Source organism: Aythya marila (genome assembly GCF_965140915.1).
Source record: "Aythya marila genome assembly, chromosome: 15".
In the NCBI taxonomy this organism is placed as follows: Eukaryota; Metazoa; Chordata; class Aves; order Anseriformes; family Anatidae; genus Aythya; species Aythya marila.
This window is the reverse complement of record NC_139056.1, coordinates 5,606,810-5,620,570: the sequence shown is the minus strand read 5'-3', so window position 1 is coordinate 5,620,570 and position 13,761 is coordinate 5,606,810. Positions and strand designations below refer to the sequence as shown.

General features: G+C 53.8%; 1 protein-coding gene across 1 annotated transcript in view; it reads left to right on the top strand.

The window, feature by feature from the left end:
* WDR90 (WD repeat domain 90) overlaps window positions 1-13,761 on the top strand; it is a gene marked incomplete at its 5' end in the record, with an annotated part of 30,525 nt that overhangs the window by 3,512 nt on the left and 13,252 nt on the right. Inside the window, 19 exons of the mRNA XM_082772615.1 lie at window positions 19-142; window positions 908-975; window positions 1,579-1,688; window positions 2,535-2,741; window positions 3,305-3,367; window positions 3,667-3,735; window positions 4,286-4,396; window positions 4,506-4,651; window positions 4,945-5,002; window positions 6,445-6,563; window positions 6,758-6,919; window positions 7,554-7,666; window positions 8,801-8,917; window positions 9,463-9,698; window positions 10,155-10,294; window positions 10,820-10,950; window positions 12,082-12,212; window positions 12,680-12,841; window positions 13,465-13,593. Coding sequence (XP_082628741.1) covers window positions 19-142; window positions 908-975; window positions 1,579-1,688; window positions 2,535-2,741; window positions 3,305-3,367; window positions 3,667-3,735; window positions 4,286-4,396; window positions 4,506-4,651; window positions 4,945-5,002; window positions 6,445-6,563; window positions 6,758-6,919; window positions 7,554-7,666; window positions 8,801-8,917; window positions 9,463-9,698; window positions 10,155-10,294; window positions 10,820-10,950; window positions 12,082-12,212; window positions 12,680-12,841; window positions 13,465-13,593 — 2,396 coding nt within the window. The remainder of the gene's footprint in view (window positions 1-18; window positions 143-907; window positions 976-1,578; window positions 1,689-2,534; window positions 2,742-3,304; window positions 3,368-3,666; window positions 3,736-4,285; window positions 4,397-4,505; window positions 4,652-4,944; window positions 5,003-6,444; window positions 6,564-6,757; window positions 6,920-7,553; window positions 7,667-8,800; window positions 8,918-9,462; window positions 9,699-10,154; window positions 10,295-10,819; window positions 10,951-12,081; window positions 12,213-12,679; window positions 12,842-13,464; window positions 13,594-13,761) is intronic.

The window sequence follows — 13,761 nt, the reverse complement described above, 5'->3', positions numbered from 1 at the left end:
TTGTCTTCCTGCCGCTAGGTGTGACTTTCTCCGAGGCCCGACAAGCCAACCTGGCCGGCCACGGCGTCTCTCCCATGCCGCGGGAAATGGCCTTCCCAGTGCCCAAGGGGGAGAAGTGGCACGACCACTACGACTACATCAGGTACGCCCGCTGCTTGTGGCACCGCCAGAGCTTTTACACCTCTCTTCAGGGAGCACAGTTAAGGAGTGACAGATTTGTACAGACTTGGGGCTCTAGTTGAAACGTTTTGGTTGCCCCAGCTCTTGTGCTTAGAGGTTGTTAGTAAGTCTGCCCTAAATTGCTGATTGCTGATATTTTGGGGCAGGTAAAATGCCCCCACGGTGCTCCCTGAGCCCCAGGCCCACCAGAGGTTGGTGTTAACGCCAGTCCTCTCTCAGCAGTCTCTTGCTGGATCTGCCTCAGGTGAACTCAAATGTTTCTTCCGTGCGTCCTGTTCCAAAGGAGCACTTCAACTCCTGGCTAATTAAAGGGTGCTCATGGTGGCTGCTGAGCTGTGATCGGCCTCAATGCCTCGTCAGGCAGGCAGATGGAAGCATGCCTTCCTCAGCTTCAGTGCTCTGCTCCCGTCTGCACTGAGGTTTTCGCCAGAGATCTGTGTCAGTCATAAATCGCAGCTCGTTACAGGCACTGCTTAGCAGCATCGCCTAAAGCAGGCAGTGCTGAGCTTACCCCTGAAAAGGAATGGGGTGGTTTGGAGTGGGGAGATGCTGCAGTGCCTCACTGCTTGGGGGATGAAGGGGCAAAAGAAGGAATCTTGTAGGAGGCAGCCAGCTAAACTGCCCTTGTTAAAGGCTGTTGTGCCAGGCCGTAAGGTGTCACGTAAGATCTCTGTGTGCATGTGTGCAGAGGCCTGGTTACACGGTGTCTTTCTCTGATTTTGCTCAGGTTCCCATCTGAAGGGTCCAAGCTGCCGTACGACTCCATCCAGAAGAGCTGCTCCAGTCCTGCAGCAGGTGGGAATGCCGGGGGCAGCAGCTGAGGCCATGCCAGCCCCGGGTGTTTGCTCGAGCAGCGTGCTGCTGGCCTCTGGGGCTCCGTCTGTCCAGAGCCCTTTGTGGGATCCTTGCTGGGAGAACTTCTCCCAGAGGTTTAGAGGCACCTGAGCGGCCCAGCATTTCACCCTGAGAACTGGCATGGCTCAGCTGAAGCACCCACGCTTGTTTGGAAGTGCTGGGGAGTTTTAGGAGGTGGCTGGAGCAAAGATGTTTCTTGGCTGTGAAATATGGTTAATTTTAAACAAGCTTTTGTAGACTCCTCTTGCAGAGCCATTGAGAAAACAGCCCCTAGTCTCCTGGGGTTGGAGTCCTTTCCCTTCTCCCTCCCAACCTAAGGCAGCAAATTTGCAGTGTGTTTTCTGTTCAATATCTGTTGTAACAGATGTTTCAGGCAGAGTGTAATCAGGGGACTCTCAGGGATTTTTCAGTTCATCCCCACACCTTCCTAGAGCTCCAGCAGGAGCTGAGTGATGTGGCTGTTGGTTTCCTTCCTGCAGGAGCAGGTAGCTAACAGGCCAGAGGCTTTCTGAAAGAGTCCAGCCCTTTCTTCTTGTCCTCCAGGTGGCCAACCCTCGGAGGACCCCGTCTGCCAGCTGCCCCAGCCGATGACACTCACCAAAGCTGTCCGTGACCGACTGTCCCTCATCCACCAGATCACCAGTCCCAGAGCTGTAAGTGTGCCCTGGAGGGAGGGTGTGACTTCTGCCTTCCTGCCTCACGTGGAGCTTTCCCTTCGTCTTCTCTTTTAGTTCCTTTATTCAGGCTGTAGAAGCTGCTTTTTGCCTTCCACAGCCTGATCTGGGCAGGGTCTGTTGAGCACAGCCCCGCAGCGAGTGCCTCGGTGGTTCCGTGTGGTGTAGCACAGAGCAGGGACGGGATCAATGCCAAGTGCTTCATGGTCTCTAGACATCTATCCCTGCGTCAGTGGAGTGCTTTTGTCTTCAAACTGAAGATAGGAAACGAGGACTGGAGACAAAAGAGCTTGCTGGGGTGCCCCCGGGGAGCAGAGCAGCACTGGGGTCGGGATTGCTGGGCCTGCAGGCAGCTGCCCTCGCTGTGATCACACCTTCCCCACTGGTGTTCAGGCTCTCAAGCTGGTGATGGGCTTCTGGAGAGGGGAAAAGCTCCCCTTCTAACGCTGCAGGGGGGGGAAATTGATGAGTGGAGCCCTGAGCTGGGATGTGCTGAGTCAGCCAGGTGCCTTCAGCTTCCCCAGCTCCGAGGAGAGAGGGCAGCTCGTCTGCAGGCTGGTTGGAGCTGCGGCTCCTGGGGCTCTGCTGTGTTGGGAGGAGATGAAGCCTGCACAGACAGTGGCAGGTGGCTGGTACCCAGGTAGGTACCAACAGTTAGGTGGCAGGCACGCTGCCCCTCCTTATTACTCCATCATTTGTATCACTCGTGAATGTTCGGAGTTTTTACGAGTCACTCGGGAGTGACACCGGCGTCTCCCTGTCTCTGCAGTGGGTGTAAGGCGCTGGAGGAGGGCTGGTCCATGTCTGAGCCTCTGCCCTTTACAGGTGCCACACCGCTGTCCTGCAGTTACAAGAAGCATCCCCGAGGTTCACCTGGCAGCCCCAGGGCCTCTGAGAGCCGTGCGTGCTGGCGACCAGGAGGCAGAGAAGAACTCGGGGCAGTGCCCGGCAGTCAGCGATGGCAGCATCCACGTGTACGCGCACCGGAGGAGCGAGCGGGCCGCCCGCACCACCCGTGGGGGCTCAGAGGAGGTGGGCTCAGCTTCGTACTCAACCCTCTGCATCCTGTCGGTGGTTGTGGCTCTCGTTAGTGCTTCCCCCAGCTCTGCTCTGGTGGAGACTTTGCTCGCAGGATGGGTTTTGTCAAGGAGAGGGGGCTTGGGGCAAGGCTCTTGCTTGCTGTGTGTGTAAGGGCTCCTCCGCAGCCATGTCCCCAGTCAGTATCTGTCTCCCCAGCAGCAGAACTGGGTTTTACCAGATGCAGATCTGCCCCCCACTGCTTGCTCCATCTCCCAGGGCTGTGCTGAATGTGGGGACCCCCTCGGCGCCCTCCCACACCTCCTGGGGACGGTGTCCGGGCTGCTGAAGGCTCGCTTGAGGAAGTGGCGTGGGGACACTTGTGCCTGATGGTTTTGAGCCCAGCAGAGGGAACACAAGCTTCAGGCTGGAGTTGTAGTTAATGCTACAGAATACTTCTGCTGGCATTTTTTCTGACCGGCAGTTCTTTCTTCTTGGGTGTTACATGTCTTGAAAGAGGGACCCAGTGTTTGGGCGCACTGACATTAAGCTGGTTTTGTGTTTAATGATTTGCCCAGGATGCGTCCAGGAAGGGCCCCGGAGCAGATGTGCTGGCCAGCAGGAGAGCTGCTCACTGCAGGGTAAGACCAGGTGCCGTCCTGCTGCAGCAGCCTGCTTTTGGGGCATTTTGGGGACGTGGAGGGGGCTGGCTGGGACCCCCTTAGATGGAGTGGGAGAACTTTTCAAAGCTGGGAAATCCCAGTTCCTTCCTTTCTTCTGGATTTGACTTTTATGTTAAATAAAAGCCATCCACTTACTGGGGGAGAAACCAGTGCTGTGTCTGCTTTAGAGAGAACCAGTAAATGGGGTGGAGGGCTATGGCAGAGCAGTTGGCGAGCTGGCCCTGCTCTCAGGGTGACTCTGCTGTCTTGTTTTTCAGAGTTTCTTACCAGATCCAATCCTGAGGCTGAGAAAGATAATCGGCTTTGGAGGCGGCAGCACCAAATGTGTCAGTAACTTGGGCAGTTTTGCAAGTTTATCTGTAATCACGTGTTGGTTTTTCAGAGGTGTAGAGGGCAGGCAAGTGCCACGCTTTTGGTACGTTTTTGCTGGGGAGAATTGCTCTGTAACAAACGGGCACAAGCCCATGTTTGTGCATGGGAACTATTGCTACAGTGCCGAATCAGAAATCAGGGGGCCTTTCAGATCTCCTGGCTTCTGCAAGCAGGGAAGCGTTTTGGATTGTTAATGATAAAGAAAGGGTCTTTTTGGCTCGTCCAGTTCGAGGCTCTGCCAAGAACATTTTCTTCCATATATTGGCTGTGCATGTTTTAGACATGATTTGTATGGCAAATCAGCTGAATTACCTCGGCTGTCAGCTGGGCTCCTCATTTTCCTTTGCAAGATAGAAGCCTACTTGTTGCATGGCAGAGCAGTCCTCTGCCCTGCACACAGGCAGCAGATCTCCAAACCTGTGGATTTAAGAATTTTCTGGGTGCAGCCCAGGGTCACCTCCGTGCCATCTCATCAGCCCTCTTGTTCTTGTCTCGGCCCTGCAGGCGCTGTGGACTAAGGACAACTCCGCAGTGGTGTACCCGTGCCACGCTGTTATAGTAACCCTGCAGATTCAGACCGGGGAGCAGAGATTCTTCACCGGCCACACAGACAAGGTAGATGTAACTCTTTATGAAGGTGTACAGCCGTGCTGTGCCCGTGCCTGAGGTGCAGGCACCTTCCTGCTGCTCCTCTCCCAGCTCTCCAACCCGCTGCATCCCGCAGGTGTCGGCGCTGGCGTTCAACGGGAGCAGCACCTTGCTGGCTTCGGCACAGGCTGGCCCCCTGAGCCTGCTGCGCCTCTGGGACTTCCCCGGGGGCAGCTGCCTGTCGATGTTCAAAGCCCACATGCAAGTGCTCCTGTCCCTGAGGTAGGTTTCGGCCCTGGAACGGTGCATGAGGGCGGAGGAGATGCGCGCAGGGGTGCGTTCAGGTGTGCCAGGTGTCGCAGCGTGGCAGCTTTTCCGTGCTATTAGTGCGTGATAAACCAGGGGTGAATTACAGCTCTCCCTCAGCTGCCTGTGCTTGTCACTGAGACCTGCTGGCAGCTAGCCCAGCACAGCTGACGAGCTACCAGCTCCCGGGCTCATCCCTCGGGACCTACTGTCTCCTTGTTGAGATGCGTTTGGGGTGCTGCGTCTCACCTGCTGTCCTGTTCTTGCAGCTTTTCCTACAGCGGAGCCGTTCTCTGTGGTGTTGGAAAGGATGGGCATGGGAAAACGGTGAGAACTAAAACTTATTTATTTTTTTTGTGTTTTCTCTGCCCTGCCAAGCAAGTGACAGGAGAGGACTTCACCCAGATCAGATAGTTATGCTGCAGACAAACCACTGCTGGGTGCTCGCTGTCTCCCAGCCACCAGCCCAGCCAGGACAGTTCTCCTTGTGCCCTGCGGGGATCGCTGCAGTCTAATGCACGGCATCGCCTGGCATCGCTGCAGCAGTTCCAGCCCACCCAGCTGAGGGTGACGTGTGCTTGTGTGGCATTTCGAGCTGGAAGGCTTGCAAGCACGTAGTGGAGGAATGGGAGTTCAAATGGGAGATTTGGCACCGACTGGAGCCCAAAACCCGTTTTTTATAGCATCAGGAGCGAGCAGGCAGATGCGGGGTTTAATCCTTCCCTTCAGGGCTCCAGCACCGTGTGCTGGAAGGGATGCTGGGCACCGAAGCTGCCACCCACTGATGTAGCTAGGGGATGACGCAGATCCCACACATAGTAGTCAAAAATAAAATTGTTTTTTGGGACTCAGGGTTTTACTTGATCAGTGCAACTGTTTTCATCCAGTAATCCCTTATTGACAACTACCAGCAATTAGCTGTGCCATCACTAACTGCCTACAGCCTGCAGGAAAAAACAAACAGCCACAGGACTGCTCCAGTTTTTTCGCAGCATGAGGCAGAGCTCTGCGAACTGGGTGGGAGCTCGGGAGGGGAAATCAATGCGCTGAAAGCGGCACAGGGGGTGGGAAACAGGCTGGGAGGGGCTGTCGGGATGGCCAGGAGCACTTTTGGGGTGGCACATCAGTCGTTCTTAGCCTCGGAGGCCGTGCTGGGTTCATTTCTAATGCTGCTCTGAGAGCAGAGCGCTAAATCACCCGCCTGTCCTTGCTGATCATCCCCGTTCCTTTGGGGGTGACCCACCACAAGGACCGATGGAGTTGGAGAGAAGGCCTGCAGAGAGCACCCCACGAGGTGAGGGGAAGCTCTTGAGTCTACCCCAAGATCACAGGGGCATTGCCACTGCTTCTCTGCATGGCTTGGCTCTGCTGCCCCTTGTGATGGACATTGTGAGCAGAGCTGGAGCTGAGCAGTGTGCCACGAGAACGAGGAGTGCAGGCAGGCACAAGCTGCCCCCAGCATAGCTCTTACAACTCCAAAAGCAGAGCTCCCACTCTGTATTTTCTGTCCCAAACGTGAGCTGAGCTACCAGGCGGTCCTGGGGTTGTGAGCCTGTAACTGGGTGCCAGACAAATAGACTGTTGAGCACTTTGAACAGTCCCAACCCTCTGCATGTGAAGTTTGTGGGTTTTCTTCACTCCTTCAATTCCATCATCTGTACTTTGTGCACAGAGCAGTCTCCAGTATGTGTAGCTGTTTGGGATGAGGAGCCCCTTGCTGCCAAAGTTTCTGTGTTTCAGCCCAGTGCCGTGCTGTCCTCTTCCTTCAGGTGGTGGTGGTGTGGAACACAGCCCAGGTGACCTGTGGCGGAGACGTGGTCGTGCTGGCCAAAGCGCACACGGGTGTGGACATCCAGACCTTGAAGATTGCTTTTTTTGACGACACCAGGTAGGGTGCAAAGGAGCCAAAACGGATACAGCCCCGCTTCTGGCACGGCTGGGGGCGGCTCGTGGCGCTGCAGGAGCAGGGGGCTGCTGGTGCCACTCCTGCTTTTGGCCCCCGCTGTCAGCACCGACCTTTGGCACGAGTCCCCTGCCGTCCCTTAGCCCCGTTTTGCGTGACAAGGTGGTTTTGTGTGACAGGATGGTGTCGTGTGGCCGGGACAACGTGAGGCTGTGGCGGGTGCGGAGCGGAGCGCTGCGCTCGTGCCCCGTCAACCTGGGCGAGTACCATTCCCTCGAGTTCACCGACCTGGCCTTCGAGGAGGGGCACTCGGCCGAGCGGGAGCCGGAGGACCGCATGCTGTAAGGGGCTGCTGGGCTCCCCCCTCGCCCATCCTCAGGCTGCCCTGCAGGGACAGGGCTCTGTTGAGGCTCTCTGGCCATAGCACCCGCCTTTCCCTTCCCCTGTGGGACCACGGCGTTTTACTTGGCTTTCCCCTGTAGCTGTGAGAGCTTCTTCCCTTCTCAGCATGCTTTGCTTCCCAAAAGAGGTTCAGCTACTGGCAGAGTTGCCCAAAAAAAGAGTTTTCCCTCTCACGGTACTGATGTTTTGCCATGTTTAGGGACTCTCTTCCCTGTCCTGAGGCTTGGGGTTAGTGGTGTGGTATGTATCCTTTTAGATACAGATCACTTTTTTTTTTTTTGCTGTTATTTTAGTCAAGCAAGGTCTTTGTTGCTGCCACGTGCTGCTCCAGGAAGGCAGAGCTGTCAGCTCAGCCGACCCCTGCCTTCCCTGTGAGCTGCGTCCTGTGGCAGGGAGGTCTCTTGCTGAACTCAGCGCTGAGCTTTTCCTTCTTATTCTATTTGGCGTTTCAAAGTGGCAGAAAATCAGATGGGAAGCTCCAACTTGCTGTTCTGGCTACAGATTTGTGGGGCAGCTCACAGGAAGGCACCTTGGGCACCCAGGTGACCTGGGGGGGGTCTTTCTCCTTTTCAGCTTTGTCTGCAGCAAGAGCGGCCACGTCTTGGAGGTGGACTACAAGCACGTCTGCATCAGGAGCGCGCGGCGGCTCCTGCCCTCACAGCAGGACCAGCAGGGCGGAGGGGCAGGTAGGGCTCTGGCAGGGAGGAGGGGTAATGGGGCAGCTTGGGGAATTCAACCAAACCCCTGGTAAATTAAACCAGCCGCTTACCCCCTGCTAAGGATTATTTTGGGGTTGATTAGGTCACTGCTGGCTATTTTCCTCTTAAGCACTGCAAATAGTTGTACTTAGGACAGCAAAGTATCATTTTAAGAACGAATTTCAGCATTTTAAACGCTGATTGCAGTTTCAGAGAAACCCTGCTTTTAGAAGCATGAAACAAGGTCTTAATATGCTGATGGGAATCTTAATGCAGAGATGTAAAAAAAAAAAAAAAAAGTGGAGAAGATCAGTGAAAAGATGAATTTGGGGATTTTTTCATTATTCAGCCTGTATGAAGTGTTTGGGAAATCTTTGATCTTTGATGCTGTATATGAAATAGTTCTGCTTTCAGCTTGTCCATTAATTTTAACAGCAGGAAGAATTCACTTTCAAGTGTGACTGCTCGATCTTAAAACTTGGTGCATGTTTTGCTTCGGCAAATTGAGCTAATTAATCTCGAGCGTGCCCCTTTGAGAAGTATGTAACTCCAGTTCCCACTTCGTGGGTGAGAAAACAACAAAGAGGAGATGAAACCGTGTCCCTGGGTGTCTCAGTGGTGGTGGTGCTGGCTGTCTTCGGTCCTTCGACTGATAGACTTCATACCAGAATCTAAAAATCAGTTACTTTCCCAGTTTCTGTAGTTGTGTTATCCTCACTTGTTCTTCTCTCCCACTTCTCACTACCCCGCAGGGAGGATTTGAGGCACAGGAATGAAACAGTTTTGTGTCTCAGACAGTTAACCCAGGACATCCCTTACCACGAGATCCCGTTCACACCAGAAGTGTGGCAGGGTTTAAAAAGTGCTAAGGCACTTCTGTGCCTGGCAAGAATAAGCAGAGCTGCACTGGTGGTAAGGAGAAGTGCTGGAAGAGGGACAGGGGACTGAATACGTTCTGAATCCTAAGAAGAGGTGGCTGGGACCCGAGGCAGCCTCTGCAGCCATTCACAGTGGGATTTCTGGCTGCTGGAGCAAGTTGGAGCCAGCTCTTGGGTGGGGGGACCATGAGCTTGAGTTTTTGTGTTTCTGCCAGTGTACAACGTGGTGTTTTTGGGATTTCAGGCCCTGGGATTGCTATAAACAGTATCAGCATCTCCTCAGCCTTCTGTGCCACGGGTTCAGAAGACGGCTACCTGCGGCTGTGGCCGCTGGACTTCTCGGCCGTTGTCTTAGAGGCAGGTGAGTAGAGCTGGGACTGGGGCTTCTGAACTCCACACCTACATCAGCCGGCTGCTGGGAAGCAAAACCTCAGCTCTGATGTCCCCAAAAGTAACTGTCGTGAATGAGGGCATTTTTTATGCCTGCTGTCTTTAGAGAGGACTGTCTTGGGAGTATTTTACTTCAATGACAATTTATTCACGTTCATTCTTCTAACTCCTAGGCAAGAGGCAGGAGAGCCGGGGTGAGAACAGGCAGTCCATCTTGATTTCTGTGCCCTTGTACCTACAGCTCATCTGTCCGTGGAAAAATTAGGGGAGAAGTCAAGCGGTTCTTCACTCTATTTGAAATAGTCGTCATAACAGCCGAGCTCAGGGACTTCTAGAAAGGGCACAGACTAATTTGTCACTGGACTCAAACCTGCAGGCACTCAATCTTGAGGTCGTGCGGGATGTTCACTCCCGTGTGCACTTCTTTCCCATACGTGAATCTGGCTCTGTGGCTGTGCTCCAGGTGCTGCTGCTCCCTTCCTGGGGCTGTGTGCTGACTGCTGTGTCTTTCCCCAGAGCACGAGGCGCCGGTGACTTCTGTCTGCATCAGTCCAGACAGCCACAAAGTCTTGTGCACAACCACGGCTGGGAACCTGGGCTACCTGGATATAGAGTCCCGGGACTATAGCACCCTCATGCGCTCTCACGAGGACTCCATTTTGGCGTTCTCGGTGGAGGGAGTTTGGAAGCAGATGGCAACAGTGTCTCGGGATAACACCATCCGAGTCTGGGACCTCGTGTCCATGCAGCAGGTGGGTGAGATGCGAGTCGTTAGATATCTCATTTATTGACAGTCTCTTCAGTCTCTCTTTAGCTGAGTTATCAAAGTTCCACAGTTCAAGAGCCCTGAAATGTTCTCCCTGAAGTGTGGGGTGCACCTGGGGCAAGGAATCCTTCTGAAGTCTGGAGTTTGGAGAGTTTTTGCTTAATGCATAATTTGGTCTTAGACTCTGAAGGTGGTGTTAAACAAAATGGGATGATGTATTTTCTTTTCCTTCATCACATATATATTGCTTTTAACACAAAACATAACACCCGGGGGCTTTATCTAAATGACTGAAGACCCAGGACTTCACTGGGCTTTGGGAGCAACCGGGAAGGGTGAGATTTCTGTTCGCAGGACACGTGGTGGAGGTCTGAGGCTGCCTTGTGGCTGCCAGGTACAGCTTCATCCAGCTTTGTGCCTGTGTTATGTCCCTTCCCCGCAGCTGTATGACTTCGCAGCTGCAGATGAGATGCCGTGTGCTGTGGCCTTTCACCCTACCCAGCGGATCCTTGCCTGTGGCTTTGGCAGCGGGATGGTGAGGACCTTCAGCTTGGCGGCCTCCGATCTGCTGGTGGAGCACAAGTAAGTGTTTGCAGCGGGAGTTGCACTCATGCAAGAGCTAGAGCAGTATCTGTGCAGTGGGAGAAGTACTTGCCTTGGGCTTGAGTCCTCACATCCCAGCTGAGTGGCTTTCAAGCAGAGATAGCCTTTGCACGTTAGACTTCCACCACTCAAAACCTTGGCACACCAAGCTAGGAGGGCTTTGGGGGGGGAGATTTCCCAGCTGACAGGTGGCCAACAGTAGGAAAGGGGCTGTCCTAGAGATCAGCTGAACCTGGAGCTCTTGTGAGCCTTGGCATGGGAAGTAGAGGATGCTCCAAAGGGAGAGGGAGCTGGTCCCATGCAGGGACAGCTGCAGTGCTGCACTGGCTTTTTCCAAAAACTCGGAGTGCTGGTTGTTCTGCTGCAGGTGTGAACATGGTGGAGTCCTCTGCTTGTCCCTGGTTATTTTGTTCTCCTGGGTTCTTCACTCTGTTCCCATTGTTGCTGCTCTTTTTTTTTTTGTGGCTCTTCTCCACGCTTTTCAATTTTTCTGCCTTCTTGCAGGCAGCACCGCACTGTGATCACTGGACTGACTTTTTCTCCAGATGGCAACTTCATGTTCAGCTCCTGTTTGCAGGGAACTCTGGCTCTTTACAGCTCTGTGGTGCCAAAAAGCCATGTCTTGAGAGTCCTGGGTAAGACTTTGGAGTTGTGGGTTGCCTTTTTTTCCCCCCAATGTTTGTAGTAGCACAGACATCCCAGCACCAAAGTCAAGCCAGATGCAGCCTCCTGACAGAGAGGGGTTCTCTGAAGAACCTTCTGAGCTGCAGTGTTTGTGTTTACACCTTGTCTGTTAGCAAACCTTAGTTCAAACACCTTCAGCTTCCTTTGTACATACATTTTGATTGCCTGGATGGGCTGGGGCCACAGGGACCTGCTTTTTCAGGGCTGGGTTCAACACTGTGTTGCCCAGAAGTAACTCAAGTGCAGAGGCTGACCACTTACTCTCTTTCCATTTTGTGCACATGCAGCTTAATTTGTTTAAACTGCATCGTTTCCCTCGTTCTGCCCACAGCACAGCTGCACAGAGAGCTGTGCTGGTGGCGAGCAGAAAAGTTTGGGCAGGGAAAGGGAGCTCCGTTACGCAGCGCAGTGTACAAAGAGGAAGATCCTGCCCCAATGAGTGTGCAGTTGAATTAGGTGGAGAAAGAGAAGGGGCTCAGAGAGATGAGAAAATTGGACCAAAGTCACCGAAGTTTGGTGTCTGTACTGGAAATGCACCTTCTGATTTTGACTCTGCTCAGAACCCGTGCTTCTGCCTGGCCATGGGACCTACCAGGGGAATTCTGGTGGTGGAATAAATACAGATAATTCCTCTGATTTCTCTGATTTTTAAACCTTTGGGTCTATCTGCCTGCCAGACTGATATCAGTGGGGTTTGGCAGTGACTTTGTTTCACGCAAGGTTCAGACGTGCAGGCTGCAGCTGACTTCTATAGTTCCTAGTTGAAGTTTCTTGTAATGTTAAAAAACAAACAGTAAAATCAATTTTATTGCTTGCTCCACTCTCCTTGAAAGCACCACACGTTCAGTCAGGCTGAGAGCCACGTCTCTAGACCTTGCCTTTGAGGTGGTTTACTGTACGGTTTGGATTTTGCAGATAGAGTAGCTTCTTCCACAACAGAGGTTGCTCCTTTCTCAGGCCGGAGCGTTAACCCAAGGCTGATGCAGAGGCAGGAGGAGCTGCAGGCAGCAGCACCATCACGGAGCGAGCTGCCTGCAGCGTGATCTTGGCTTTTCTTATCCCTCTCTTGCTGTGGCCCTCAGGTAACGTGGTGGCCCGGGATGCTGGGAGCGGCCCGGATGCTTTGGCTGTCAGCGGGGACAGCCATCTCCTGGCCTTCGTGGGGCCCTCCAAGTACGTCGTGACCGTGATGGAGGCCTCCTCGCTCGATGAGGTACCCAGCAGGGTCCCTACCTTCCCGGAGGGTGGGTAGGGGAGGAAATTCCCCCAGACTGGATGAGATGAGCCAGGTCAGGGGCTTCGGGCAGCAGCGATGTTGGCAGGAGCCCTCCCAGCACTGCAGGTGCTTGCTCAGGGTGCTTACAATGAGGTTGGACTTCCACTCTGTGGGACACAAACAGTGAAGTCAAGATTTCTTCAACTCCACTCTGCTCTAGAAAGGCAATTTGAGGAACAGCTGCGTGGCCTGTCAGCTCCGAGCCCTCTTTGTGAGCTGCTCTCCTGGATAACGGGGACGTTGCCTGTGCCTTGCAGCCCCTCTTGAGGTGGCTGGGTGGAGCACGGGGAGCAGAGAGCCTGGGGGCCTCGGTAGCCTTGTGTTAGGAGAGCCACAAGAGCAACTCCTGAGGCTGCTCTGGGGGCTTCTCCAGGGTGTTTGTTCAATAGATCCTCGTTTCACAGCTGCTGAGGGTGGACATCAGCATCCTCGAGTTGAACAGCACAGCCTTGGACACTGCAGTGAGAGTCTGCTTTGCTCCTGTGCCACGAGGCGAGCTCCTGGTGTCCACGTCTTCCAATAAAATCCTTGTGCTTGATACAAAAACAGGACGACTGGTGCGAGAGGTAGGGCGTTATGAAATTCACGTGCTGAGGCCTCGCCTCAGGATGGGCTTTGACACTTCATGTTGCTTTGGGCGGCTCATGCTGGAGTTCACAGGCTTCCAAGAAGAGCATGAGTGGCGCGCATGTAGCTATCCTGGTGTGGTCATGCTCAGGGTGAGCCTGAGCTTGTCCTTGTTTTCCTTGCCTCTCTTGTCTTCTTCTTGGCTTCCTTGTCTCGCTCTTGCCTTCTTGCTGAACCATAAGGGCATGAACCTGCCTCTGCGCTGCAGTGGGCTGGTGCTGTGGGACTAGTTACCTGTCTCATGGGAGAGCGGGTGAAATACCCAAATGGCCCACCTGAGTTTTGGGATTGGGCTGTGTCATAGTGGATCTGTCCGGATCACGGTATGTTCAGTGGTTCTGTGATCCTCACACTCCTGGAGAAGGACCTGGAAACCAGCACACCCCTTTCTCAGGAATGTTGGGCATCTCTGTCTCCTGTTTTAAACTTCACCAGAGGCCAAAAGGATTCCTCTCATCTCCATCCAACAGACCTGAGGCTTCTCGTTGCTCAGGCGGTGTTTAACTTGCCAATAGCAAGAGCTGGCTCGGTTAATGCTGCTGGTGCTGTGTCTTGTCCTCAGGTGTCTCCTGTGCACAAGGTGTCCTGCTCTTCCTTGGCACTAAGCAAGGATGCCAGGTACCTGCTCACTGCTGGCGACAAGGTTATCAAAGTGTGGGACTATCAGATGCGCTTCGATATCAACTTCCAGGTACCGCACACACGGGGAGGGAAGCGGCTTGGCATTGCCCTGACCTGTCAAATAAAGCATTTCTCAATCCCTGGAGAAGAAAGTAGCAGGTGGCCTCTGGGTGGCTTGACCCATTGTCCCCAGTCCTAGTTTGCACAGCAGCTGAGAAACACAGCCCTGTTCCCATGT